General features: G+C 43.3%; 1 protein-coding gene across 1 annotated transcript in view; it reads left to right on the top strand.

Moving 5' to 3' along the window:
- Positions 1-26,606, top strand: part of NCKAP1L (NCK associated protein 1 like) — a 41,219-nt gene that overhangs the window by 5,441 nt on the left and 9,172 nt on the right. Inside the window, exons 5-27 of the mRNA XM_008140805.3 lie at positions 173-315; positions 1,489-1,579; positions 1,669-1,806; positions 2,651-2,699; positions 2,796-2,952; positions 6,334-6,390; positions 6,625-6,721; positions 7,772-7,881; positions 8,052-8,184; positions 8,572-8,653; positions 8,837-8,895; positions 9,115-9,260; positions 10,192-10,324; positions 10,606-10,725; positions 12,763-12,908; positions 13,213-13,344; positions 16,584-16,802; positions 18,266-18,396; positions 21,566-21,663; positions 21,793-21,886; positions 22,036-22,118; positions 22,413-22,493; positions 26,244-26,337. Coding sequence (XP_008139027.2) covers positions 173-315; positions 1,489-1,579; positions 1,669-1,806; positions 2,651-2,699; positions 2,796-2,952; positions 6,334-6,390; positions 6,625-6,721; positions 7,772-7,881; positions 8,052-8,184; positions 8,572-8,653; positions 8,837-8,895; positions 9,115-9,260; positions 10,192-10,324; positions 10,606-10,725; positions 12,763-12,908; positions 13,213-13,344; positions 16,584-16,802; positions 18,266-18,396; positions 21,566-21,663; positions 21,793-21,886; positions 22,036-22,118; positions 22,413-22,493; positions 26,244-26,337 — 2,593 coding nt within the window. The remainder of the gene's footprint in view (positions 1-172; positions 316-1,488; positions 1,580-1,668; positions 1,807-2,650; positions 2,700-2,795; positions 2,953-6,333; positions 6,391-6,624; positions 6,722-7,771; positions 7,882-8,051; positions 8,185-8,571; positions 8,654-8,836; positions 8,896-9,114; positions 9,261-10,191; positions 10,325-10,605; positions 10,726-12,762; positions 12,909-13,212; positions 13,345-16,583; positions 16,803-18,265; positions 18,397-21,565; positions 21,664-21,792; positions 21,887-22,035; positions 22,119-22,412; positions 22,494-26,243; positions 26,338-26,606) is intronic.

Genomic DNA, 26,606 nt, shown 5'->3' with positions numbered 1-26,606 from the left:
GTATCCTGATCTCACTTTTGGCCCCTGACTTATTCCAATTTTCTCTTGAAGTTTTAGTCCTGTGAATTCCTCCTTCTAAATAGATCCTTTGAGGGTTTATTTGGCACTGTCTGGAATAGTTGGGGTAGTAGGGATAAATTGGCCTTGCTCTTCCTATGTGTCTTTCTTATAGAGTCTCAACTTTGACTTCACTCAAAGTTATCTGGACTTGATTGTGACTTACACCTCAGTTATTTTGCTTCTGTCACGGATTGAGGATCGACGGTTACTAATTGGTGTGTACAACTGTGCCCATGAGATGCTGCACGGGCATAGGTGAGCTAAGGAGATATAGATGGTGAAGAATCTCATACATGGTGCTATGAGGTAGGGGGTGGACACAAAGGAAATGATGCCATGCTTCCTCATATGAGAACTTGTAATCTACGTGATGACCCAGGTAAAATCAGGCAACTTAGAATACTTATAAGTGCACATACCAACAAGTGCACTTTTACATGTAGTTAACTCTTAATAATCTGGTAGTGGGTTAACCAGTTTCCATTGTTTCTGATTGTTAAAAAGTTTTTTAAAAAAAGAATTCTTTTTTATATATATTTTCATTGATTTCAGAAAGGAACAGAGAGGGAGAGAGATAGAAATATCAATAATGAGAAAGAATCATTGATTGGCTGCCTCCTGCACGCCCTACACTGGGGATTGAGCCTGCAACCTGAGCATGTGCCCTGACCAGGAATTGCACCATGACCTCCTGGATTCATAAGTCAATTGGTCAACTACTTAGCCACGAAGGCCAGGCTCTGATCAATTTTTAATCCTGGGCTGGCTTCCCTTCTGCTCTTCAGGCTATTGTAAAAGTCAAAGAAAAATTTTTTTGTAGTATTGATTGGAATAATATTAGCAAGGTAAAGCCATTAGAAGTAAGCACTGTATGATATTACATTTGAAGCAAAATAGAAATGGATTTTGGAATATCTGTAATTCTGTGCTCCTTCGTTAGTACAAATAAAAGTATTTCAAGGCTGAAAAATGAAGACCAGAGGGATCAGAGTAGCCTGTGGCACATTGTTCTATGCATGGTGTGTGTTTCCATGTGTCTACATGAATACCTAGGCATATGCTGAATGTGTCTGTATCCTTTTGGGATGTTACAAATTTAGGTCCAGATATATTACTTGATTTACAACTAATTGACATAAATTTATAGAGTATTTATCATGTCTCCAACCCTATTTTGGGTGCTTATATGGAAGACATTTTCATGGACCTGCTCAAAAATATGTAGTTCTACCTAATCATAGCTTCATATAGCTGAGCCTGGAGTGGATTTTCCATATATGTAATTCAAAGTTTTTAGTATGTATTTCTTTGGAGGTGGTGGAGAATGCCAGCCAGCCTATGCATGTGTCTTTATCCTATAGCAAACATGAGAGTTTATGTCATGGTTAAGGGAGGCCTGAAACTCCTCATTCCTTGGTTTTCTTTCAGTGATCCCAGCTTCCCCCGTCTAAGTCAGATGGTCTTGGAGTATGATCACCCTCTGAAGAAGCTGACAGAGGAGTTTGGGCCTCACACAAAGGCAAGTTCCCAAGATAGTAGAGAATTCCTCAGGCAGAAGTATATTTTCCCCATTGTTGACATTAAGGATTCATTTGTTTTTCCCCACAGGCTGTGAGTGGTGCCCTCCTCTCTTTGCACTTCCTCTTCGTTAGAAGGAACCAGGGAGCTGAGCAGTGGCGCAGTGCCCAGCTTCTAAGTCTCATCAGCAGCCCCCCTACCATGATTAACCCTGCTACTTCAGACACAGTAAGTTCTCCTTTCCTCTTGTCAGTGGAGGCGTTCTCTCTGCCAAGGCCATCTCTGTAGAGGGTGTTTCTTTCAGGAAATATCAGCCCTGAGAGTACTTTAGCCCTCTTCTAGGACATCCTCAAAGTTGATCACCTCTTGTAGCTTAAAAAAAAATTGTGATTGGGTTGGATCATTTGTTTGGAACAGGATTAGTGTGTGCCTGCCCATAGAAGGAACTTAGTAAATATTCACAGAATGAATGAATGAATAGATGGGTGAAACTGAGTCATTAGGCACCTATTCAACCCAGTAGGAACTTGAGCATAGGCATAAATTATTTAACAAATGTTTTTATTCAACTACTGTGGACCTAATGTCCTTGCTTCAAAGAACTTATTGTCTAGTAGGAAAGATATGACAAGTAGTCATAAAAATAAACTTATTGCACAAGATGAATGAGAAGTACCAAATGAATGATTTATACTTTACATGGTAAAAGAATCCAAAGGAGGGAGAAATCATGAGAAGATTTTGAGTCTTGCTCTCCTGTTATTAAAAATATTTGAACTGTTAAAGACAAGTTATGTTAAACTTTTTGTTTGTCCTGACTTCTATCCCAAGCTCCTTTTCTTTTTCTCAACTATATTTTCCCCGCTTACTTCACTCCCATGATTAACCCTGCTAATTCAGACACAGTAAGTTCTTGCCAGGTTTCCTAGCTATTGGTTTATCAGAGTGCTGTAATCCAATCTGGTGAAATAAAAGTTGATTTTGGTACTCACATTTTAGCTTGACTGCATTAGTCCTTAGGGGAAGACCAAGTTAAATAACTGCTTGACTACCTCTGCTTCTCTTCCCGCAGATGGCCTGTGAATACCTGTCTGTGGAAGTGATGGAGCGCTGGATTATCAGTAAATTTTGTGGGATTAGGTGGGAGGAGACATAGCAGCATGTTACATGGAAGCAAGCTCTGAAATCTTCCTCTGCACTGTTTTACCCACCTGCAGTTGGGTTTCTTCTTTGTCATGGGTGCCTCAACTCCAATAGCCAGTGCCAGAAGCTGTGGAAGCTGTGTCTGCAGGGCTCCCTGTACATCACCCTCATCCGGGACGAAGTGCTACAGGTGCACAAGGTCACCGAGGACCTGTTTAGCAGTTTTAAAGGGTGAGACATGAGAACCAAACTCTTCTTTTGGGACTTTTAGCCCCTGCTCACATGCTTTTCAGTCTCTACGAGTGTCCCGAGTATGGGTGGTAAGGATTAATTCTCATTATTGAAAAAATACTTATTGAATACCTACTATTTACTAGTCACTTCAGTGGATTTTAGGGATACATTAATTACTAAGATAGGATAGAAGTTAAGAAGATGGACCCTGGAAATAGGCTACCTGGGTTTGAATTTTAGCTCTACAACTTACTGGCTTTGTGATCTTGGGCAAGTTACTTAACTTCTCCTTGCCATACCTCAATGTCCTCATCTATAAAATGGGAATAATAATAGTACTTCCTTGTGACCTACCTCATAGGGTTGTTATGAAGAATGAAATAATTGGTACTTATAAAGCACATAGAAAATTGCCTGGTACATTTTAAGTGCTATATATGTGCTTATTAAATAAAAAAAAGACAGAATCTCTGCTCTTAAGGAGATTACAAATTGGTGAAAAATAGACAAGTTGTTGTGATATGGTAAAGGATTATGATGTATGAACACAAAGTACAATAGAAGCATTTAGAAGGACACCTAAACTGGCTTTGGAGGATCCAGAAAAACCTGGAGACAGATAGACCTGAAGAGTTAAACAGGTGAAGTGGTGTGTGTGTGTGTGTGTGTGTGTGTGTGTGTGTGTGTGTGTGTGTGTATAAAGGCAGGGAGTTGCTCCAGGCAGAGAAAGATATTCTAGGCAGGGAAACTATCAAGATTTTGAGGCAAGAGGGAGTATGTCAAGTTCTAAGAAATACAAGTAGTTCAGTGCATGAGCAGCTGGGTTACAAAGGTATGGATGTCAAGAGACTGATTTAGCCCTAGCCGGGTGGCTCGGTTGGTTGGAGCATCATCCCATACACCAAAAGGTTGCAGGTTCGATTCCTGGCCAGGGCACATACCTAGTTTATGGTTTGATTCCCAGTGGTGCCTATGGGGGGCAACTGATTGATATTTCTCTCTCATATCGATGTTTCTCTCTCCCTTCTGCTCTCTCTCTCTCTCTCTCTCTCACTCTCTCTCTCTCTCTCATATCCTCAGGTGAGGATTGAAAAGAGAGAGAGAGAGAGAGATTGAGAGAGAGAGAGAGAAAGGTGATTATTTCTGGCTTTGTATGTCCTGTCACAGATTTTGAACCTGTCCTAAAAAGGATAGGGAGTCACTGAATGATTTCAAACTTTCACAGGGGAGTGACATGACCATATTTGTATTTTAGAAGAAATCACTCTGGCTGCAGGGAAGAAAACTAGAGGGCAAAAGTAGAAGCAGAGATTAATTAAGTAAATTAGTAGAATTTGAGGACGAAGTCAGGATTTCTGGTATAGATACTTGATATTCCTTAAGATAAAGAATATGTGAATAAAAGCAAGTTTGTGGGGGAAAGATTGTGAATTCAGTTTTGAGCAGGTTGAATTTGAAGCATCTATAGGACACTGAACTCTTAATCCTGTCTCTCTCTCTCTCTCTTTTTTTTCTTTATATATATATATTTTTATTGATTTCAGAGAGGAAGGGAGAGGGATAGAGAGATAGAAACATCAATGATGAGAGAGAATCATTGATCAGCTGCCTCCTGCACGCTCCCTATTGGGGATCGAGCCTACAACCCAGGCATATGCCCTTGGCCGGAATCGAACCTGGGACCCTTCAGTCCGCAGGCCAATGCTCTATCCACTGTGCCAAACAGGCTAGGGCTAATCCTGTCTCTTTACATCACACTGTGTAGAGGGTAAAATAATTATTTGCTAGTGGAGTTGAATCCTGATTTAGTTAAGATACTTTCCAGCTCTAAATTCTTTGTGTGCTAAATTCAATAAGGGTGTAGTTTGGAGAAGGGAAATGAAAGGTTATGAAGTTCGACTAATGTGGTGGCAACAGTGATAGAGGACAAGAAAAGACAGATATGAGGAACATAGAGAGCAAAGAGCCTAATGTAATGTAGGATTTTGGAGCACAGGTCACTCATAGAAAAAAAGAGATGTTGTGCGGAAAGTAAAATATTACCTACAGACTGAGGACAATGAAAAGACCATTTAATTTGGTGATTCCAGAGTTCACCTTGACCTTAGAGCAATTTGTTTAGTGTCAAAGGTTTGTGGGGTTCAAGGGTGAAAGGTAAAGAAGTAAAAAGAGCATAGATGTCCCTTTGGATGAGTTTGGTGGTGTGGGAGAACAGCCAAAGTTTAGTAGATTGTCATGGTCAAGCGAGGGATTTTTTAGAATAAGGGAGGCTTTGAACTTATTTGTTGGGGTAAGAGAATAAGCCAGTGGAGAGATTTAAGTGACAAAGGGATAACTGATAAAGTTAAATTCTAAGAGGTGAGGGTTGGGGTAGGAATGGGATCCAAGGTAGAGCTAGAGTAACTGTTTTACTTGAGAGCAGGGTCTGTGTCATATTTGTGTACTGCTGTTTTTATCTCCCTCAAACCTGGAAGAGTACTTTGTCTTGAAAGTGTCAAGGCAGGAGCATAGGACAAGGAGTCTACTCCCAGCTTTGTCATTAAAACCCTATTTGATCTTGGGCAAGTCATCCCCCCTCCCCCCAGGTATTATTTTATTCATCTGCAAAATAATGAAGGGAAATGAATGGTCTGTAAGCCCTATAAATCTCTTATTAATTAACTAGAGGCCTGGTGCACAAAATTTGTGCATAGGTGGGCTCCCTAGGCCTGGCCGGCAATCAGGGCTGGGCTGGAGAGGAGGCGATGGTTGCCAGGTTGGGTGCGGAAGGAACAGACACTGACGCCACCATTGTCGGCGCCCCACCACCACACAGTTCCCCGCCTCTCCCCTCCTCCTTCCCTTGCCACCACGCCACCACCGTGACGGGTGGGTGGCGGGCCGATCGGGGCCTGCTGGCAGGGGGAAGAGACAGAGCACAGGAGGTTGGCTGCTGGCCCCAAGGAGGGAGCCAGCCCTTGGCCCTCCTGGGAAAGGGGCCACGTCCGCTGCCACCCACTCCCAATTCCCCATCCCAGCCCAGGGGCCGGCCCCAATCAGACCATCAGGGCCTTCTGGCCGGGGAGAGAAACCACGGGAGGTTGGCTGGCTGGGGGAGGTTGGCTGTGGGAGCACACTGATCACCAGGGGGAAGCTCCTGTGTTAAGTGTTAGCCCCCTGGTGGTCAGTGAGCATCATAGCAACCGGTTGTTCCGGTTGCTTAGGCTTTTATATATATAGGTGGGCCAGGGTTAAAGTAGGGTTTGGAAAGATTCTGACAGTAAGGCTGCCCATGCACCCCAGGCTGTAGTTTGGCATCTCTGGGGAGGACTGGAAAGGTGGGACAAGGCCTCTAACCAGTGGTATGGTCAACCCTTCTGTGCTTGTGTCAATCCTCAGGTATGGCAAGCGAGTGGCAGACATAAAGGAAAGCAAGGAACATGTAATTGCGAACAGGTAAAGGTGGGTGGTGGATTCTTCAAGAGGGGATGGAATAGGAATCTCTTCTAGTCTTTGTTCTTACCCCCAGTTTCTGAACAGTCGTATTGCCTCAACCTAAGAACTTGCTGCTACTCTCAGATTCTTGTGTTTTCTTACAAAGTCTAACTGTAACATTGAGCCTTCCTCTGCCTTTGGAGAGGTTTTAAGGGTGGGAGAGGCCATGTTCTCATGTCCACTTTTGTTTCCCAGTGGCCAGTTTCACTGTCAACGACGCCAATTTCTGCGGATGGCAGTGAAGGAGCTAGAGACTGTGTTAATTGATGAACCAGGACTACTGGGTCCCAAGGTAAAAGAAAGAAATGTTGGGAGGGAAATGATGATAAAGTTGCTATGTGGGAAGTGACTTTGCATTCATGAATTTTTATATTTCTAAGTCTTCTGATATCTATTTATATTTGTATATGCTAATTCCATCGAATCTTCTTGGAGTACCCCAGACTTCTTGTATCTCTTTTTTGAGCACTATCATAGTACATCATTTATTTTAGTATTTGTGTACTTATCCTCTATTTGAGTATGAACTAATTGAACTAATTGTGTACTTATCCTCTATTTGAGTATGAACTAATAGAGCTTGCTTTTTAAAAATCACATAATGTCTAATAAATTTTCTAAAATTTAATTTGATAGGGAGGAAAGAGGATTGACTGTGAGCTAATGTCAGTATATGTACACTAGAGACCGGTGCATGAAATTCATGCATGGAGGGGGTGTCCCTCAGCCCGGCCTGCATCCTCTTGCAATGCAGGACCCCTCAGGGGATGTCCAACTGCCGGTTTAGGCCCGGAATCAGGCCTAAACCGGCGGTTGGACATCCCTCTCACAATCTGGGACCCGTGGATCCTAACTGCTTGCCTGCCTGCCTTCCTGATCCACCCTAACCACTCTGCCTGCCTGCCTGATCACTCCTAACTACTTGCCTGCCTGCCTGATTGCCCCTAATCACTTGCCTGCCTGCCTGCCTGATCACCCCTAACCACTCTGCTTGCCTGCCTGATTGCCTGTAACTGCTCGCCTGCCTGCCTGATTGCCCCTAACCGCCTCTGCCTTGGCCCCTGCCGCAACAGCTTTGTCTGGAACGACGTCTGGAATGACGTCCAGAATGACGTCCGGAAGGTCGTTCGGCTGTCTGTCTAATTAGGCTATTACACTTTTATTATATATGTACATGTCTGATTCTGTGCCACATAGTTTTTTGTGGGTCTCTGTGTTTATTGGGCACTATTGTTGATGTGGCTACACAATTGTAACCTTATACATATTATGATAGTTTTCTCCATGCTTTGAAATCCATTTTTAAAGTTGGAAATTCTCATAGTCCCTGTCCTCTCCTTAGGCCCTTTATATTTTCATGGCCCTGTCCTTCATTCGTGATGAGGTCACTTGGCTGGTTCGCCACACGGAAAATGTCACCAAGACAAAGACACCTGAGGACTACACTGACTCGTTAGTACTTGACATGGTTAAACATTTTGACCTTAAATGGACTGGGAAAAGGGACAGGGAGGCATCAAATGACCTTAGGAGACTTCTGTTTCTGCCCTGTTATCACTGTCTTTTCTCAGTTCATATTTCTAGTCTCATACAGCTTTCTGTTCTCATCATTGACTTTGTAGGAGCATTGCAGAACTGCTTTTCTTGTTGGAGGAGATTAGGGCGCTGGTCCGAAGACACAGCAAAGTGCTACAGCAATACCACCTCCAGTATCTGGCCAGATTTGATGCTCTTGTGCTCAGTGACATCATTCAAGTATGTTTAATTGATTATGCTTTGGAAATTTCAGGGTTATCCCTAGTCATTTCCCCTGGGGAACACCCTGGCTGAATCTCAAAAAGTGAGATTTCCCCCTCTACATTTGTTAAAAGAAAAAAGAAAGACTAATAATCTCAGCAGTCTTCCCTCTCCCCTTACTGCCCCCAAGGTGAAGCTACACAGAAATAGGAGAGAAAAATAAAGAGAAATTAGGTGTTAGCATGGCAGGGAACCCAGGAAGTTTCCACCTTTTTGCTTGGTTCTTTCTGTTTGTGGTACTTAATAATTCTTTCTACCTTCATACACTGACTGAACCCTGTGGTCCTCATTTCTATCCTCGTAAAACCTCTGTGCATTTGATGGTAACTCCAACTTCTCTCTTAGAACCTGTCGGTGTGTCCTGAGGAGGAGTCCATTATCATGTCCTCATTCGTCAGTACTCTCTCTTCTCTGAATCTCAAACAAGGTAACTGAAGGGAAGTGGAGGAGGCAGGATATATGTGAGGGTGAACATCTTTTTTTCCCTCTAGAAATACTGATCTCTTGAGCCAGGGAATGGGACAAGATGACTTCAAAGAGCATTCAATATAGTTGGATGTAGAGTGCTGCTTTATTATTTCCTTTTGAACTTCTTTTATTTTTCTGGCAGTTGATAATGGAGAAAAATTTGAATTCTCTGGATTGAGACTGGACTGGTTTCGCCTACAGGTAAATCTGTTCCTGTTAATGATCCCCCATTCTCAGGTTCTCCCTCCCCCATAATCCCTTCTCTTTTTATCTTCTAAGATCTGCTATATGGAGTGATTCAACATTGAAAACTGTTAATTGGACAGGAAAAACCACAGCCAAACTGTAGCTCCAAGGCTGTTTTTTTCCCCTTTTTTTTAATCTTGTTTATCTCCACCCCTTTCCCAACTCCCACCATAGGCATACACCAGTGTGGCTAAGGCTCCCCTGCACTTGCATGAGAACCCTGATTTAGCCAAGGTGATGAACCTTATTGTTTTTCACTCCCGAATGCTGGATTCAGTAGAGAAAATGCTGGTGGAAACATCTGACTTGTCTACTTTCTGGTATGTCCTGATTCAGAGCTCTTTGTTAGTTCACCTGATCTCTTGTATGGCTTCTATAATTGCCCTAGACAGATGGGAAAGTCTTGTTTTCTTTGAGATTTCTTTAAATGCAGATGCTCAAACTCCTCAGCTTGCTCATTCCAGCTTCTACTAAGTAATAGGAATGTAAAGCTAATTCCCTTTTGTTCTGGCTTTCTTTAGGAAAACCATTTGGACTTTACACAGCCTTCCTTTTTTTTATTATTATTCTTAGGTTATTGGGATTTAGTAGAGACATGCAAAACTTGGGCGTTTAGTGGGGAGAACTGAAAATAACCAAAAGGGCTGGAGAATAAGGCATTTGGAGAATAAACACTAGTTTGTATTTCTTAGTATCATTTATTAAGTGACCACCCTTGTACATAATTTTACCCATTGAGCTGATCAAACAATACAGTATGTTGTCTCTTCTCTCTGCATTGAATATAGATGGAGATATATAACACCCATGTGTGAAAGGGACATCATAATATTTGCAAATGTAAGAAAGTGTAAAAAGTGTGTATGATATTCAGAGAATGTAGGTTGAGGAAAGATCAGTCTCATGGAATTAATCTGAGGAAGTTTTTTGGAGCATGAGTGTCCAATTTGGGAGTAATTTGAATCAGTAATACTGAAAGACTTCTAAATTAGGGGCAATGGCCCAAATTATGCAGAGGTTCTGAGGGAGGAATAGCAAATTTTGTACAAAGAAAGGGAAGAAAATTAGCACTAAACTGCTCTTGAGTCCAGTACAAGAGTCTGAAAGGGCTGTTTCTTGAGTTCCTGTCTACCTTAAGGGTAGGAAAAGGGAGTGATGAATATCAACAGATATTTGTTGAAAGAATGAATACTGTCTCCACTTCAAAGTGACCTAAACCTTGATTTAAGTCACCTTCCTTTTTTTCTGCAGCTTTCATCTCCGTACCTTTGAAAAGATGTTTGCTATGACCCTGGAGGAACCTACCATGTTGCGTTATGCCATTGCCTTTCCCCTAATTTGTGCTCATTTTGTTCACTGCACTCATGAGATGTGCCCAGAGGAGGTGGGTACCCTGAAATCCAAACCCTGTCATCTCTCCAATCACATCTCATTCGTATTCCCTCAAAACACAATTCCAGGGGTTGATTTTGGTTCCAAGAAGGGCACAAACATAGGCATGTGATATGAGTGTCTCAGCTTTATGTAGACTACGTTCTCTCTTGGGTTTCAGATTCCTTTTCTGTAGAAGGAGTAGGTAGCTCTGGCCAGAGGAGCAGAGCAGTATTATGAGGAAGAAGTGACTCTCCTGGTGATATTTTTTTCTGGGGTTCCTCTTTCCCCAAGTACCCCCACCTGAAGAACCATGGCCTCCATCACTGCAACTCCTTCCTGGAAGAGCTGGCCAAGCAGACCAGTAACTGTGTCCTGGAGATCTGTGCTGAGCAGCGAAACTTGAGTGAGCAGGTAGGTTCAGTCCTCTGTAGGAATTTCCCCTTTGCCATCCTCTGTGCCTTTCCCTCTACCTACCTTTTTCTTCTCATCAATTGTCAAGTTCTCTAGACCCTTTCTTTCAAGTAGAGCTAGAGCTTCAGTGGACTTGAGTTTATGGTAGGAATATTTTCTTAGTGTAGTCCCTTAAGTCTTTACTCCTGTAGGACTAGATAGAGGTATCTAAAAATACTTATTTGAACAGCTGCACTCCAACAAAATCTGTGCTGTCATTTGTAGAGTTCTGAGAGATGAGTTAACGTTCTAATTTACTTCCCTTCTCCCTGCCTTGTGTACATACACTACTTGGACAGTGGGCTCTAGATCACCTGTTTCGTCTCACCGTTCTATCTATGGGCACTCTAATCTGTGGCTGTCTGAACATTTTTAAGCACCTCCTCTGTGTTTATCCTCAGGGCTGCTTTCTTGTTTTTGTCTGCTTGTTTTTCTCTTCCCTCCCCTTCCTTCACTGACTCATAGCACCTGGTCATGATTAGCTCAACCTAAATTTCAGAAAACTTGAGAATGAGGAACTTGTTTTACTGTTGTCCTGGAGTCTTTTAGGTTGCCCAGACTACCCACCCTTCATGGGTTTGAGTCAGGCTTTGAAGCAACTTTGGCAGAAAGGGAGCCAGGTGTGTGTATGTGTGTGTGTGTGTGTGTGTGTGTGTGTGTGTGTGTGTATACATATGCACAGTTATATTATTACATAACCTTTATATTTTCTTATTTGTAAAATGGGGATAAAATAGTTTCTTCATAAAGGTATCATAAAGATTAAATGAAATAAAGTATGTTACATATTTGGTATATAACTCTCAATAGATGTTAGCTGTTAGAGAGAGAAAGGCAGAAAGATAAAAGGAAAGACAATCATGGAGGAACCTTTTTATAATTTGGTACTTATTGGGTACTTTTTGGGATGGGGTCCTGGAAGGAAGGTATACAGTACCTGCCCTAGGGTAATGTCCAAGTTTAAGGAAAAAAGAGGGAAAACAAATGTTTAAAAGACATTTAAGTAATTAATGCAAGGAAGATATGCAAGCAAGTACATTTATGTATACATTCATCACTCAATTTGAATATTTACTGCATGCAAGGGACAGAGTTTTGCTCAGTGCTGAATCAAGATGACTAAAACATGTGAGCAGTGGTTTTCACACCCCCCAGAACTTTTGCAATCAAATGAATATTGGTCCTTCCAAAGTTACAAATTTGAATGAGTAATTAGTGATATTGCCATTACTAATGGAATTACATTTTTTTGGCATTACTTTTGGAATGTATCACAGACACTTTCACATGATTTTAAGGTTGACACATCTTTGTCTATCAAGGTGGACTTGGATTTTTTTGGAACAGTAAGGTCTATCTTAGATTTTCTATATGGGTAACTGGGGTGTCTATCTGAAGAAAAGAGATCCAGAATTGATGTTTAAACTAGCTAGCAATAAATATGATATCTTATTAAAAAAACACAAAAGAAAGAAAATAAGTAGGAAGAGAGAGCTGGCCACATTGTGAGCTCTGAGTTTCTGGTGGGCTGTGGTAGTGTGGGTTACTGTCTCCACTGGACGGTATGTGAAGGAATGCAGCAGGTGAGATGGTTGTTCCATAACAGCAAAAAGCCAACTATCTTCTAGGTTGGAAGACCCTAGAAAGTGCAGTTGAGTGGAGCTCTTCGATTGTATTATTTTTACTTGAATTTTTCCATTAGGAAAGACTCTCTTTCAGAATGTGGCTAGGGGATTGATGATCTGATCCCTGAAAGACATGGCCATGTTAAGACTTTGAGCTGAAACATGGGGAGATATTTAATAAAAACGAAAAGAGGTGAGCACTTTGTAAATAGGCCCCCATTAGAAAAAGAAATGCTGGGAGGAAAGAGAGAGAAAGGCAGAAAGATAAAAGGACAGATGATCATGGAGGAACCTTTTTATAATTGTTAGATGGGCTACTTGGCAGGTTTATGAACTAATCTCATTTTTTTATTCACTGGTGTGTTTTCTAAAGCTTCTGCCTAAGCACTCTGCTACTACCATCAGCAAGGCCAAGAACAAGAAAACCATGAAGCAGAGGCAGACTCCCAGAAAAGGAGAGCCTGAGAGGGAAAAGCCAGGAGCTGAGAGTCACCGGAAGAACCGCAGCGTTGTCACCAAGTGAGGATCTGGGCCCTAGAGGACCATATGGGCACTGCATCAAAGAAGGGAGAGCTGGGAAGAGGGAAGGTGATACAGCAAAAGAATGCAGGCGTGGTGGTGAGGAATGACATATGGAAAAGCACTGAAATGTGAATTTTCTAGTTTGCCTTTGTAGCTGGTATCAATGTGTACTGTTCTAGGCTGAGTGTTCCTAGAAGATGAAAGGGGTCTGAAGGTCATGGCCCGACAGATCCTTTCCAGATAAAAGCAGGCAGAGCCAGACCATAATCAAGGCTCATTATACTTTCTCAATTTTACACAGCATGGACAAGCTACATGTAAACTTGACAGAACTGGCACTGACAATGAATCATGTACACAGCTTCTCTGTATTTGAACACACTATATTCCCTTCTGAGTATCTCAGCAGCCATCTGGAGGCCAGACTCAACAGGTATTACTCTTTGCTTGTCTTCTAAGTTTGTATAGTATGGTCATTTTCAAAGTTGGGTTCCATTAGATTCATCTTGGTGGTCATGCTACACCTCGAGATTTTGATGCCGTCAATCTGGCATAAGTTCGCAAGAATCTATATTAAAAGGGAATAAACAAAAAAGAACCCCAAACTTCTACAGGTGGGTTTGATGAACAGCCAGAGTTGATCACCACTGGTTTAATAGAATGAGCAGAGCCTTTGCAGTCAGCAGAACTGTGTTGAGATCCTGGTTATTAGCTAAGACAGTCGAGTAGGTTATTCAACTTGTTTGGGCCTTAGTTTCCTACCCTGTGAAGTAAGGATAATGATATTTATTTTATAGACAGATAATTGAGAATTACCTGTAATTGAGAATTAGTAGAGATTATAATGAGTGCAAAGTTCCTGACATACATATGTATAATAGGCCTCCATAAAATTGATTCTTTCCCCTCCACTTTGCCCCTCATTCCTTTGCCCCCAAAGTAGGAGGAACATTCCTTATATTGGAATTGGGCACTATAGTCAGCAATTAGTGGAATGAGGAGAAGAGTTATTGTGAACAATCTCCTAATATTCTATGTTTTCTTTGGGAATATGTAGTATATTTAGTCATTCATTCAACAAATTTTTATTGAACAAGCAGTGTTCAAGAAGCTGTTAATACAGCAGTATCTATACTAATAAAAGGGTAATATGCTAATTAGACCAGACATCTTCTGGATATCCTTCCGGACATCCTTCTGGAAAAAGCCACAGTGGGCCAAGGCAGAGGCGGTTAGGGGTGACCAGGCCAGCTGGGGAGGGCAGTTAGGGGCAACCCGGCCAGTAGGGGAGGGCAGTTAGGAGCAACCAGGCCGGTAGGGGAGGGCAGTTGGGGGCAACCAGACTGGTGGAGGAGGGCAGTTAGGGGCAACCAGGCAGGCAGATAAGTGAGTGGTTAGGAGCCAGCGGTCCCAGATTATGAGAGGGATGTCCGACTGCCGGTTTAGGCCCGATCCTAGGGATCGGGCCTAAACCGGCAGTCGGACATCCCCTGAGGGGTCCCGGAATGAAGAGGGTGCAGGCTGGGCTGAGGGAGCCCCCACCCATGCACAAATTTCATGCACCGGGCCTCTAGTACAGAACATAAAATTTTTTGCTCCCCAAAACTTGCCTTTTAGTGGGGGAGCTTGCCTGGTATGTTCAGGGGACATGGAGGAGATCAGTGTGGCCAGCTCATGGAATAGAATGAGCTCCCTAGCTGCTAGGGGGAGATGGATAGGACGTGAGGTTAGAGAGGCTGGAGGAGTGGCATACTGTGCAGATGCTTCTGTGTCAATGTAAGGACTTTGGCTTTTATTCTGAGTGAGATGGGGAGCCATGGCAGGGTTTGAGCAGAGCAACACAAGATTTCACTCAATATTTCAATAGGATCACTGTGGCTGCACTAAGAGAACAAGAACAGAAGGAGAACGAATAGTTAGGAGTCTGTGTTTTTATTGTAGGGGATGCAAATTTATTTTTCAATTAGATTTTGCTGGTGTGACAGCAAATTTAGTGTTTGTTTGTTTGTTTTCTATACACTAGCTATATGGAAAGAAGTATCTCAGGTGCATAAACAACACCAAGAAGATGACAAGTCAATAGTTGTCCATGTATAAACCTGGAAAAGCTGGCAGTGGTTTCTAGGCCTTGGAGCAGCATGGTGTGATAGTCTAGTTTTCCTTGAATATCTCAAATACTTTCTTTACTGACATCACTGTTCCTAAAGCGCCAACATTGGCCTGGAGGTTTGGCATCAATGAAAATTCTAAAATAGATTAGGCTTGCCCCCAGTCTGTCCCTTCTGTATTTCCCCCCTCAAGTTGTTTCTCTGGGGAGCAGGCCCTCCTGTTCCCTTCTTCTTCCCTACCATAAATATTTTTCCCAAAACAAAAACAAAAACAAAAAGCTCCCCAAATATCTGTGGCTTTTGGAAGAATCTGACTAACTCATTCATGTTGAGGTGCAAATGACTGACAAAGGCTTCAGCAAAGTGCTATACTTCTCCTTTCCCTACCTTTTAACAAGGAAAAAAGCCTTAGGACTGAATTCTCAGGTTCTAGGGGAAGGTATTTTGGAAGGAAATGGTGGTGCAATGGGAAGGGGTGTTCCTGTGTGCCCCTAAAATAATACAGTAAGTCCTCATTTAACATAGTTGGCAGGTTCTGTGACTTCAAGTGAAACAACATATAAGAACCAATCTATGTATATAAAAGCCAAGCGACTGGAACAACCGGTCGTTATGACGTGCACAGGGGAGGCCAACCGGCCCAACAGGGGCCCTGATTGGCCTCCCAACGGCCCACGGCCCCTTCCCCCAGCCTGGCCCCCGATCAGCCCCCCCACCCCAATAGGGGTTGAGGCTGGCAGGCCAACCTCCTGCAGCCCCTCCCCCTGGCTGGCCCTGCCCTGATCGACCTCCCCACCCCCATCGGGAGCGGGGCCAGCTGGCCTGCGTGCTCCCCTCCCTTGCCAGCCAGCCCGATCGGCCTACATTGGGGCGGGCTGGCCCCCACCCGTGCACAAATTTGTGACCGGGCCTCTAGTTTTATCATATAAACAGGAGTTAAGTTCCTATGGCATCTCATCAATTTTTCAATGAAAAGATCAATGCTAAAACAAAAATATATTCTTCAAGGACCTGCAGCACAGTGTGAACAGTTATCCTACCTTCTCTAGGGTTGGCTATAGCTGCATGCCAGCCAAGTGTGCTCCTCATCCAGCTCTGGCATCCTATTTGACCACAAGGAATAGCACTGCACTCCCAAGGATTGCTAGGTGTGGTTTTTCCATTTCTGACAGTGATTGGTCCTGAGAATGCAGGTGGTATGAGCCCTCAGGTAAGAGTTAGATGATATTTGGGAGCCCAGGTCTTTTGCCACCTGACCTAATTTCTCCAGAGAAGGCAGAAGAGCATAGTTAGGAATCAAATGTTATTGGATTCAAGTCCCAGCTCTGCCATTTACCAGCTGTGTGGTCTTCACAGATAGTAAGTGACTTACTATCTCTGTGTCTTAGTTTATTCCTCTGTAAAATGGGGATAATAATTGTGTCTATGTTATTGGGTTGTTATGAGGTTTAAATGAGATAATGTATGTAGTGAAATCATAGCACAGCACCTGGACCACAGTGTAAATGTGATAACTGTTACTATGTTTATTATTTTGATTGTAATTATGATTTTTGTCACCTAGAGCCATAGTGTCTTTGGCTGGCTACAATGCCACGACCCAGGAGATTGCAAGGCCTTCGGAGCTATTGGCAGGAGTCAAAGCATATATCAGTTTCATACAGTCACTGGCCCAGATTTTGGGTGCAGATGTTTCCAGAGTCATCCGCAATGCCCTCCTACAGCAGACACAGCCCCTGGACTCATGTGGGGAGCAGACGATCACCACTCTCTACACAAACTGGTCAGTGTTGCTCACCCTCTCTCTGCCTTACCTCTTTGTTACACTTTTTCCTTACAGCAGGACCCGATCCAAGTATTTTAGCTCCTAGGGTCACAAACCCTTAAATGAAAGCTTGTTTCTGTTTGAGGACTGAAGCTGAGGCAGCCCAGATTCCCTTCTGTCCACCATGAGGTTTCTCTCTAATCTTCCAGGTAACATCCACTGACCTACTCTGTAACAGTTGGACCTTTTCCTCTTAATTTCCAGTTCCTGACCTTCCTTTTCTGAACTCTGTTTTAATTTTAAATGATCTTTCGTCCTCTTTCTGAAGTTCTCTTGTTCCTCTTTTCACCCAGCTTCTTCCTCTGAAAACCATTCTAACATTATCTCTCTGGAACACTAGCTTTTCAATCCCAGACATGACCATTTCCCTAGTTCTTAATAGGAAGGGGGTCTCCTCCCCCAAACAAGAGGTAGGAGCAAAATGTCCTTTGAGATGTAAGGTTGGAAAGGAGCTGGATTTCTACCTCCCCAAGCCACTGGGTGGTGCTCGTACTCCAATATCAGCTCAGCAATAAGGCTGTAAAGAACCCTTTGAGTAGGGGGAAAGACAGATTAGGTTTGCAAATACAAATGCCAACAGGGAGCCAGGAGGGAAGGGACCTGGGTGTTGTGGGTTAGGTGGGAACTTTGGGTAGTTGGGGAAGGCATACCTCTCTAAAGGGGGCAGTGGCCACTTAGCTCCTCCTGCTCGCTGCCCCACTAAATCTTTATTTTTAATGTAACATCATCAGTTTCAAACTTTTGAACAACTAGTTTAAATTTTAAAAACAGATCACATTTAGTGAGTGAGTTTGGTCCACCGTGGTTAGCTTGAGACATAAACCCAGAGCTAGTGCCTGGGTGAGTGGCATGGGTTGTCCAGGCACCTCCTCTGCTGACAATGGCTGGAGGCCTTCTCAGCTTACCCTGAGGTCAGGAGGGTATATTTGGAGACTGGATGACTAATGTTCCTGGGGCTTCTCTCTGTCCAGGAGGTTTGACTTGAGATCTACTTCCAAGATCCTAGGTTTTCAGTCCAACATTCTTACTGGAGAGATTGAGGCTAAGTATATTTCAGAGGAGCCCAATTAGTAGGAACTTTTTTCTTGTCATCTTGGGCTTGCCTTACCTGATGAAGGAAGGCCAAGGGTGAGGGGAGTGCAGTAACTGGAAAAAAGCTGGGGCGGGGTGGGGGGAGGGGGAAGAGTGCATTTGATAGCCCTGCAGATTAGAGGCAAGGTGGAATTACATTACTGCCAGTTGTTTTTGCACCAGTGGTTTGGGATGTTAATTAGGGTGTTTTACTGTCTTTTTTGAATCTCTTCTCTCCACCCCAGCCTTTGGTGGAGTTTCTCTTCCTGAGCCCAGTGGTAGTGTAGGGAGCAATGGTAGGGAGCAGGGATTGAACACTAATTTTTGTGCTTTCTTGGCCAACCCTTTAGGTACCTAGAAAGTCTGCTTAGACAGGCGAGCAGTGGGACCATCATTCTCTCCCCAGCCATGCAGGCCTTCATCAGCCTACCCAGAGAGGAGGAGCAACACTTCAGCGCAGAGGAGTTCTCTGACATCTCTGGTAAGCCCAAGCCTAGTTGCCTCATCCAGGAGCTGAGTCTTTCCCCTCAATACAGTATCTCAGCCTGTGGACCTTATCTAAATTCTCTCATCTTTCCTGAAGCTCATTCTAAACTCTCAGCATCTCTGCTCAATTCCACTTTAGGGGCAATAAAAAAAATTCTAAGCAAGACCCAGAATTGAGGAGTGGCTTGGTGGTTGAAGGTGGAGAGGGAAAATTAGGGAAGGCCTGGCCAGCATGGCTCAGTGGTTGGGCATTTACCTATGAACCAGGAGGTCACGGTTTGATTCCCAGTGAGGGCACAGGCCCAGGTTGTGGGCTCCATCCCCAGTGTGGGGCATGCAGGAGGCAGCCAATCAATGATTCTTTCTTATCATTGATGTTTCTATCTCTCTCTCCCTCTCCTTTCCTCTCTGAAATAAATAAAAATATATTAAAAAGAGAAAAAAAGAAAAAGAAAATGTGGGGAGTCGGGAATGAGGCAGAGGTACTCCAGTCCCTGAAAGGATTTATTTTTGAAGGGTTCTAAATAGTTATTTTTCCGTCTCCCCAAAGAATAAAATAGTAGGACATATAATGAAGAGTAAAAGATAAATGTAAGGAGGATATTCTCATGGTTGGAATTATTATTATTTTTTAATATATTTTTATTGATTTCAGAGAGGAAGGGAGAGGGAGAGAGAGATAGAAACATCAATGATGAGAGAGGATCATTTATCATCTGCCTCCTGCACACCCCCTACTGGGGTTCGAGCCCATAACCCAAGCATGTGCCCTTGACCAGAGTCAAACCAGGGACCCCTTCAGTTCACAGGCTGACGCTCTATCCACTGAGCCAAACCAGCAAGGGTATGTTTGGAATTATTAAACACTGGTCTGATGTTAAGTTATCTTCTTTCTTAGGGATAAATTTTAGAGCCTTAATGAGTGCTTAGATTATTGATGTTTAATAATGATGATGAAATAATGGGTGGCATTTATTGTGGGCTAAGTTGTCAGTGTTCTTGTGTATAAACTCAATTCTCACAAGAGCCTTCAGGTAGATACTCTTATTATGCCCATTTTACAGATGAGGACACTGAGACACAGAGAGGTTAAGGAGCTTACCACAAGTCACACATTCATAAATGGTAGAACTGGATTTTTAACTCAAGGCAGTCAGATTTCAGAAACGGGTGCTTAATCACTTATAGTGCTGCTTCCCAGTGTATAGAAGTGCTTTTGTGTCTCAAGGGGAGCCAGGTAATGAATGTGTAGTGACTGAGTTGGGAAGTCATTCTCTTTTTAAAGAGGGCTTTGAGCCATACAGATCCTTTTTCATAGATTTGTTTTACTGACTGGCTGATTGATGAACTCTTCTCCTTCCTCTCACCTCCATATAAATCATGGCTCCTGCATGGTATCTGGTATAGGTAGGAGATGTTTCAGTGACCTGCCCTTTCCATTCTTCCCCTTCCTTGGGATGTTATGAGAGTCAGAGTACGCAGTTCTGCTTTTCCAGCTCTGCCTTCTTCCTATGCTCATTCTGACTCCATCCGTACTCTTCATCTGCCGGAGGCTTCAGGTGTCCCCTTCTCATCAACTCCACCCACAAACTGTAGGCAGCATCTAAAATCAGTTTTAGGTCTTGCTGACAACTGACAAGCAGCAGGAGATAATGCCGATTCCCCAATCTACCACCCCCACCCCAATTTCCCTGAGTTACCATGGTAATGGGACAATGCTACTCCAAAAATAGATAGATGGAAAGAGGAGGATGCCCTAGGGTTACTAGCCTGAAGTAGAAGAGACTAGAGTAAGGAGGTTTGGCAGATCCAATCTGTCTCCATCTGCTCCAGAGAAGACAATTCAGCCCCTTTTCCCTTTGTCAACCATTTTAGCATTATTTAAGTTGACTGGTTAGGAAATCCTTTTCTAGTTCTCAACTTAATCTTCCTGCTGTAAATCTGTGACTCTAGAAATGTATTTTCTTTGGACAAGGCTCTGTGTCAGCTGCTGTGACCAGTTCCATGTCCTCAATCATTGGTAAGGTGGAGGTCAACCGGTCCTGCTGGAGGTCAAGACTGGAGTGTGGAGCCTTGATTTTCTTTTTCTCTGAACTTGTATTAACTATGTTAAACTCACTTTTTTTTTTTTTTCTACTGGTCTCTTGTTACTTCTGGTCTTTTATAGTTTTCTTTGCTTGGATAGTCCACACCCAAAGATCACAACTAGAGCTCCTCCCTATCTGAATTTGTCTCTGGTGTTTCTAACATGGGATTTCCCAGGCAGTTTTATTTGATTAACAAAGAGCCAAAAGCAGGCTGGGTATGCAGGGATAAAGCATTGGGGCAGACTAGAGGGAAGAAGGATTTAGAGGGGAAAACAGTTGGAATTCTGTGGATATGTGTTGATTATGAAAAAAGAAAAGGAGAGGAAAACTTGGACAGTGAGGTGTTAAATAAGGGAAGTAGAGGGAGGAACATAGAAAAAGCCAAACCTTAGGTAAGGAACTAGTTGTGGTATCTGCTGGGACACAGGAAGGGGCAGTAAGGCAATGTGCTAGGTTTCTAGTACCAGCTCTTGACTTGGTTAAGTGACCTTGGACAACCACTTAACCCCACCTTGTTTGTTAAATACTTACCTCAGAGAGCTGCTAATAATGATCATAAAAGCCCTTTTTCTATATATCTTTATAGTGTTCTAAGGTTTTTATACTGTATCTTATTATGAAATTTATCTTATTTATTCTAATATAAACTTTATGATGTATTAGGGCAGATTTTAATTTCTTCATTGTACATAAAAGTAAACTGAGTCTCAGAGAGGGTCAGTGACCTGTTTAAGGTCTTACATTTAGTAAAGCTACAACAGCTGGTCCAGCAAGAGTGAAATCCAGGTGCCACATAAAGGGACTTGGGAAAGTATAGATTCTTATAAGAATGTAAAGTAAATAGTTATCATGTGTGGTAAGTCTTGGTGTGAGTACCCATGGGAAGAGGGTAAATTGTCCCACAGGCAGGCCAGACCTGTCACTTTAATGCAGGATATCAGGTCACTTTTGCTCCTCAACTTCCTACTTCCTTTCCTTGCTGAAAACATTTTAAATGTTCAAATTGCCCTATAGCTATTATGCAAACGCTCCAGGGCCCTCGGAGCCTCACCTGGGACCTCTGAAACTCTTTTCCAGAGATGCGGGCCTTGGCTGAACTCCTGGGCCCCTATGGCATGAAGTTCCTGAGTGAAAACCTGATGTGGCACGTGACCTCTCAGATTGTGGAGCTGAAGGTACTGTGAAACCAAGCCCCGGGTGGAAAGCTTAGCCGCAGTGGAAGAGGGTCAGGAGTAGGAGACTGGGGGGGAATGTACCATGGCTCTTGTCTTTTCCTGCTTAATGTTTCTGTGTCCCCACTGCAGAAGCTAGTGGTAGAAAACATGGATGTACTTGTTCAGATCAGATCTAACTTTAGCAAGGCGGACTTGATGGCTTCTCTGCTGCCCCAGCTAACGGGTGAGCACCTCCCCTAAAGGGAAAAGGAATTGTGGGAAAAGCATTGTGGATGACAGGGGTTTTGGGGGATCTGGAGCTAGCTTGGTCTGAAAGAAGCAAAACCATCACTATTCTGTGTTCTCTTCTCTAATACTCTTCTTTCCCCTCAGGGGCTGATAATGTGCTGAAGCGCATGACCATCATTGGAGTTATCCTCAGTTTTCGGGCCATGGCCCAAGAGGGACTTCGGGAGGTGTGTTGGGGGAGTGAGGGCTGCCACAGAATCTCAGACACCTCCGTGGGTAGGGCTTGTATGAGAAGTTGTGGAAAGGGTTGGTGAGCATTGAGGAGAAAGGAGCTTACTTTGGTAGAGGCCCTGGAAAATCTCCGGGGATTGATGAGCTGAGGAAACCTAGAGGCATGAGGGGAGGGGTGGGGAGTTTATTTATTTAAGCTGAGACCTCCCCCCCTTTTTTGTTTGTTTTCACCTGTTTTTGAAGGCACTGGACGCTGTTCTGTTAATTCCTCTATGTTCTCTTTCCTCCAGGTTTTCTCCTCCCACTGCCCATTCCTTATGGGTCCCATCGAGTGCCTGAAAGAGTTTGTCACTCCAGACACAGACATCAAGGTAGAGTGGAGTACAAAGTGGACTCCAATGGGGAGATACGTTATTGAAAAAGGATGTAGCTAGGATCTTATAAGGGAGAGAGGGCTCTGAGGAAATACTGTAGAGAGATGAGCCAGGCTTTGAATAGGAAAACACTGGAGGAGATTTTATGAATAGAGAGAGGGGCATTGGTCAGATGAATATTCTTGGAGAGAGAGGGCAGAGCTGGGGAGGCATGGGGAGATGGAGAGAAGTGGGAGCCTGTTGAGGCTGGGGAAACATTACAGGAGGGAGAGGGGTATGCTTTAGGACAATATCTGTAGATTTTCACTTAAGATGTGCACACAAGTTCTCTCTTTAGTTATGAGCTTAGGTACTTCTTATAAAAAGATTTGTTCCTTCCATTCCCACCCACCCTGCCTGCTGTCAGACTTTCCTTTCTTTTTCTGGCCTATTCTTCCTACTAGTTCCGAAACTTTCTGGTTCCTCTATCTGTGTCATCTGCCTCAGGCCCCATTCACTACTGAGATGGAGAAAGAAAGAGGGGCTTCTGTAGACACCCCAAGTTAAACAATCCCCCACCCCTCCCTCCCCTACTTGCATTATCTTATCTTCTGAATCACTTGGAACAAACAAGTATATTATGCAGGAAATACAGCTGAAGGTTGGGAACAAGGGCCTTCAAAACACATAGGGCAGGCTACTCTCTTGTTGATTCCTTTAAGGGAGGGAAATATATGCTAAGAGGAAATTGGTCAACAGGAAGAATTAAAGTTAGATGTTAAGAAAAACATCTAGAGGTAACTCTAGATCAAAATAGTTGGGAAATATCTCTCTGTCTGTGTAAAATCAGGTAAGGGTCAAATGGTTATGGGGGCCGTTAGAGGGCGATGTTTCACTGGATGGCTGTGCATTTTGACCAGTCTTTGATTTTATGGTGAGGCTGGATTTCTGGCAGCTGCTGATGTTGGGGCCAAATGCTCTAGCCTGTCAGGAGCTTGTCTAGGTGAAATCTCCCAGGGAGCCCTGAGGCTTGAGGCTCTACCTGCTTGTGAAAATAAGCAGGTAGAGGTGGAGAGGGGGATGACCTGTCCATCAGAGATTCTGCTACTGCCTCAGCGGGTAAAAAGATTAGGAGAAGAGAAAATAAGATCCCTTCAATCATCTCTTTCTTTATCCAGAAAACCACGACTCATGGTCCAGGTCCCTGATCTCAGGCCATGGTTGTCATAAGCAGGGTCATCTAGTTAGTAGGAAATTTAAATAAAGGACAAAGCAGAATGTGGCTAAGGTTTGCCTTCTGTGTCGAGTACCATAAGCAAAGTGTGTATATATTGTTGTTTGTGGGGTTCTTTGCATATGATACTCTACTTAGTTGTCTACAATTATCCTTGTTCTCTCAGAACATTTTAAAGGTTTTTTGTTTTTTTGTTTTTTTTCAATGTCAAGAGGCGTATAAGTATTTGGTGTGGGAGTCGGGGGTTTGGGACTAGATCCTGGGAACCTGATTCTAAATACATTGAGGGATTCGGGTATCTATACTAATTAAAGGATAATATGCTAATTAGACTGGGAGACCTTCTGGACATCCTTCCAGACAAAGCCATGGTGGTGGGGCTGAGGCAGAGGCAGTTAGGGGCGATCAGACCAGGAGGGGAGGGCAGTTGGGGGCGATCAGGCCAGCAGGAGGAGCAGTTGGGGGCGAGCAGGTCGGCAGGGGGGGCAGTTGGGGGCAAGAAGGCCGGCGGGGGGGGGGGGGGAGTTGAGGGCCAGCGGACCAGCAGGCAGAGTGGTTAGGGGCAATCAGGCAGGCAAGCAGGTGAGCGGTTAGGAGCCAGCAGTCATGGATTGAGAGAGGGATGTCTGACTGCTGGTTTAGACCTAATCCCTGGATCGGGCCTAAACTGGCAGTCGGACATCCCCTGAGGGGTCCCAGATTGGCGAGGGTGCAAGCCGGGCTGAGGGACACCCCCCCTGCACAAATTTCGTGCACCCAGCCACTAGTCAATCAATAAATATTAATTGAGTGCCTTCTATGTGCTTAGCATTGTGTTAAAAACTAGAAAGGATAAAAAGAAATGTTCCTAGCTTTGAGATAAAGGAAGAAGGGAAAGGAATAATTTTTATTAGTTTATTTGTGACTCCATCAGTCCCTAGGGTAGACAGAGACTTTACATGTGTGGTCTAATTTAATCTTCACAAGAATTCTGAGGTGAGTACTAGTACCCCAGTCTTACAGATGAGAAAACTAAGGCTCAAAGAGGTTAAGTAACTTTTAGCTAAGATCACACATTTAATAAGTTCAGAACTTGAACCAGATCTTCTTACTCCAAAGCCTTTTTTCTCTCTTCTCTATACTATAAAGTTTAAAAAAGAATTATAATCTAATTGGTGAGATAAGTCATATGTTCCTATCTGAAAAGACAACTGAAATTACCAGGTGCTGTGTATGACCAGGGCTAAGTCACTGGTACCAATTTAAGGAGGGAGACATGCATTTGGGCTGAAGTACTCAGGGAGACCTTCACAGCAAATATGAAATTTGAGTTAAGCCTCAAGGAATGGGTGTCACCTAGATATAAGTAGGGGAGAGGAAAGGACACTGTGGAAGAGGGAAGCATATGAACCAAAGTATGGAAGTAAGGAAGTAAATTGTAGTTTGGAGAGTGGATAAATTACCCTTGCTATATTGACTGTAGGAAGTGTTTGGGGAAATAAGGTTGTCAACATAAGGAACATTCAAACCTGTAAAGAATTTTTGTGAGTTTATTTGAGCCAAACTGTTGACAAATGCCAGGAATCAGACTCTCAACGGATTGAGATGATGCTCAGAGAACGGCAGTTTTGCACCTTGTTTTATATAATACAATCAAAAGAGAAGACGTAAGTGGGTTACTTGAAATCCATTGGTGATAGAATATGGAGGCGGGAAAAAGCAAAGTGGAAAAACCTCTGGGATTGGATAAAAAGTAAAATGATAGACACAAGCTTAGGTGGGTGCAGGATAGTTAATGTAAACAATTAATAACAATGAAGGGATCTGTGGTCTCCACAGAGCAGTGCCTGTGCTTTGAGGGGTTCAGAAAAAAGAAAATTTATTTGACATTCTAAAATGACATGTTATTGTAGATGCAAAAGACAATAGACAGGCTCAGGCAAGGTAAAGATTGACCTTTGCCAGGGAAGATACCTGCCTAGGACATGACTACTCACCATAAACTGCTTTTAGTTTAAAAGTTTTTTTAATTTTAATTTTTTAAAATTGATTTCAGAGAGGAAGGAAGAGGGAGAGAGAGAGAGAAACATCAATGATGAGAGAGAACCATTAATTGGCTGCCTCCTGTATGGCCCACACTGGGGATCAAGCCCGGAATCGAACTGTGACCTCATAGGTCGACGCTCAATCACTGAGACATGCTGGCTGGGCTAAAAATGTTTCAATTTCAGACCATCCTTTGTGCTTACTTTAGGCCTCTGAATTTGCAAGGCTGCCATGTAGCCTGTCCCTGAGCTAGTCAGGTTAGCATGTGGCTCCTTTTTGTCCACAAGGTCGAGACAGTAAATTTGTACTATGGCGTATGTGAATGACAAGCTAAAACATTTGGGTTTTCCCCTCGTAAGTTAGGGAGAGCTATGAAGGAATACCTAGAAAAAGTGATAGTACACCAAAAGTTTAAAACCTGTCATCTAGGAATCCTTACTTCCTGTAGCTTTTGCCAAGCACTTCTCTCCTGGGAATTGTCTCCAGAATGTTGTTTTCTTCTCTATCAGGTGACCCTGAGTATCTTTGAGCTGGCATCTGCTGCAGGAGTGGGCTGTGACATCGACCCAGCCCTGGTGACTGCCATTGCTAATCTGAAAGCTGGTAAAATTGGGGAAAGGGAGGGCTTGGGCCATATTTTGGTGTGGGAAAATGGCAATGTCAATGCAGCCTTTTGTTTGGGATTGTGAATTCAGGGAATATAAACTGGTAACTAAGAAAAGACTTAAAGTGTGGTCCCTAATCCCCACAAAATATTTACACAGGCAATTTAGATTTCTAGTCAGAATTCAATCAGTTGACCTGTCAATCAGCTAAAAAGTATTGAGAGTCTGTTTGATGCTTAGCAAGTGCTCAAAGGAATTTATAATCTG

Source organism: Eptesicus fuscus, chromosome 7 (assembly GCF_027574615.1).
Source record: "Eptesicus fuscus isolate TK198812 chromosome 7, DD_ASM_mEF_20220401, whole genome shotgun sequence".
NCBI classification, from domain to species: Eukaryota; Metazoa; Chordata; class Mammalia; order Chiroptera; family Vespertilionidae; genus Eptesicus; species Eptesicus fuscus.
Note: the sequence above shows the minus strand (reverse complement) of the source record. Positions and strands in the feature narration are given on the sequence as shown.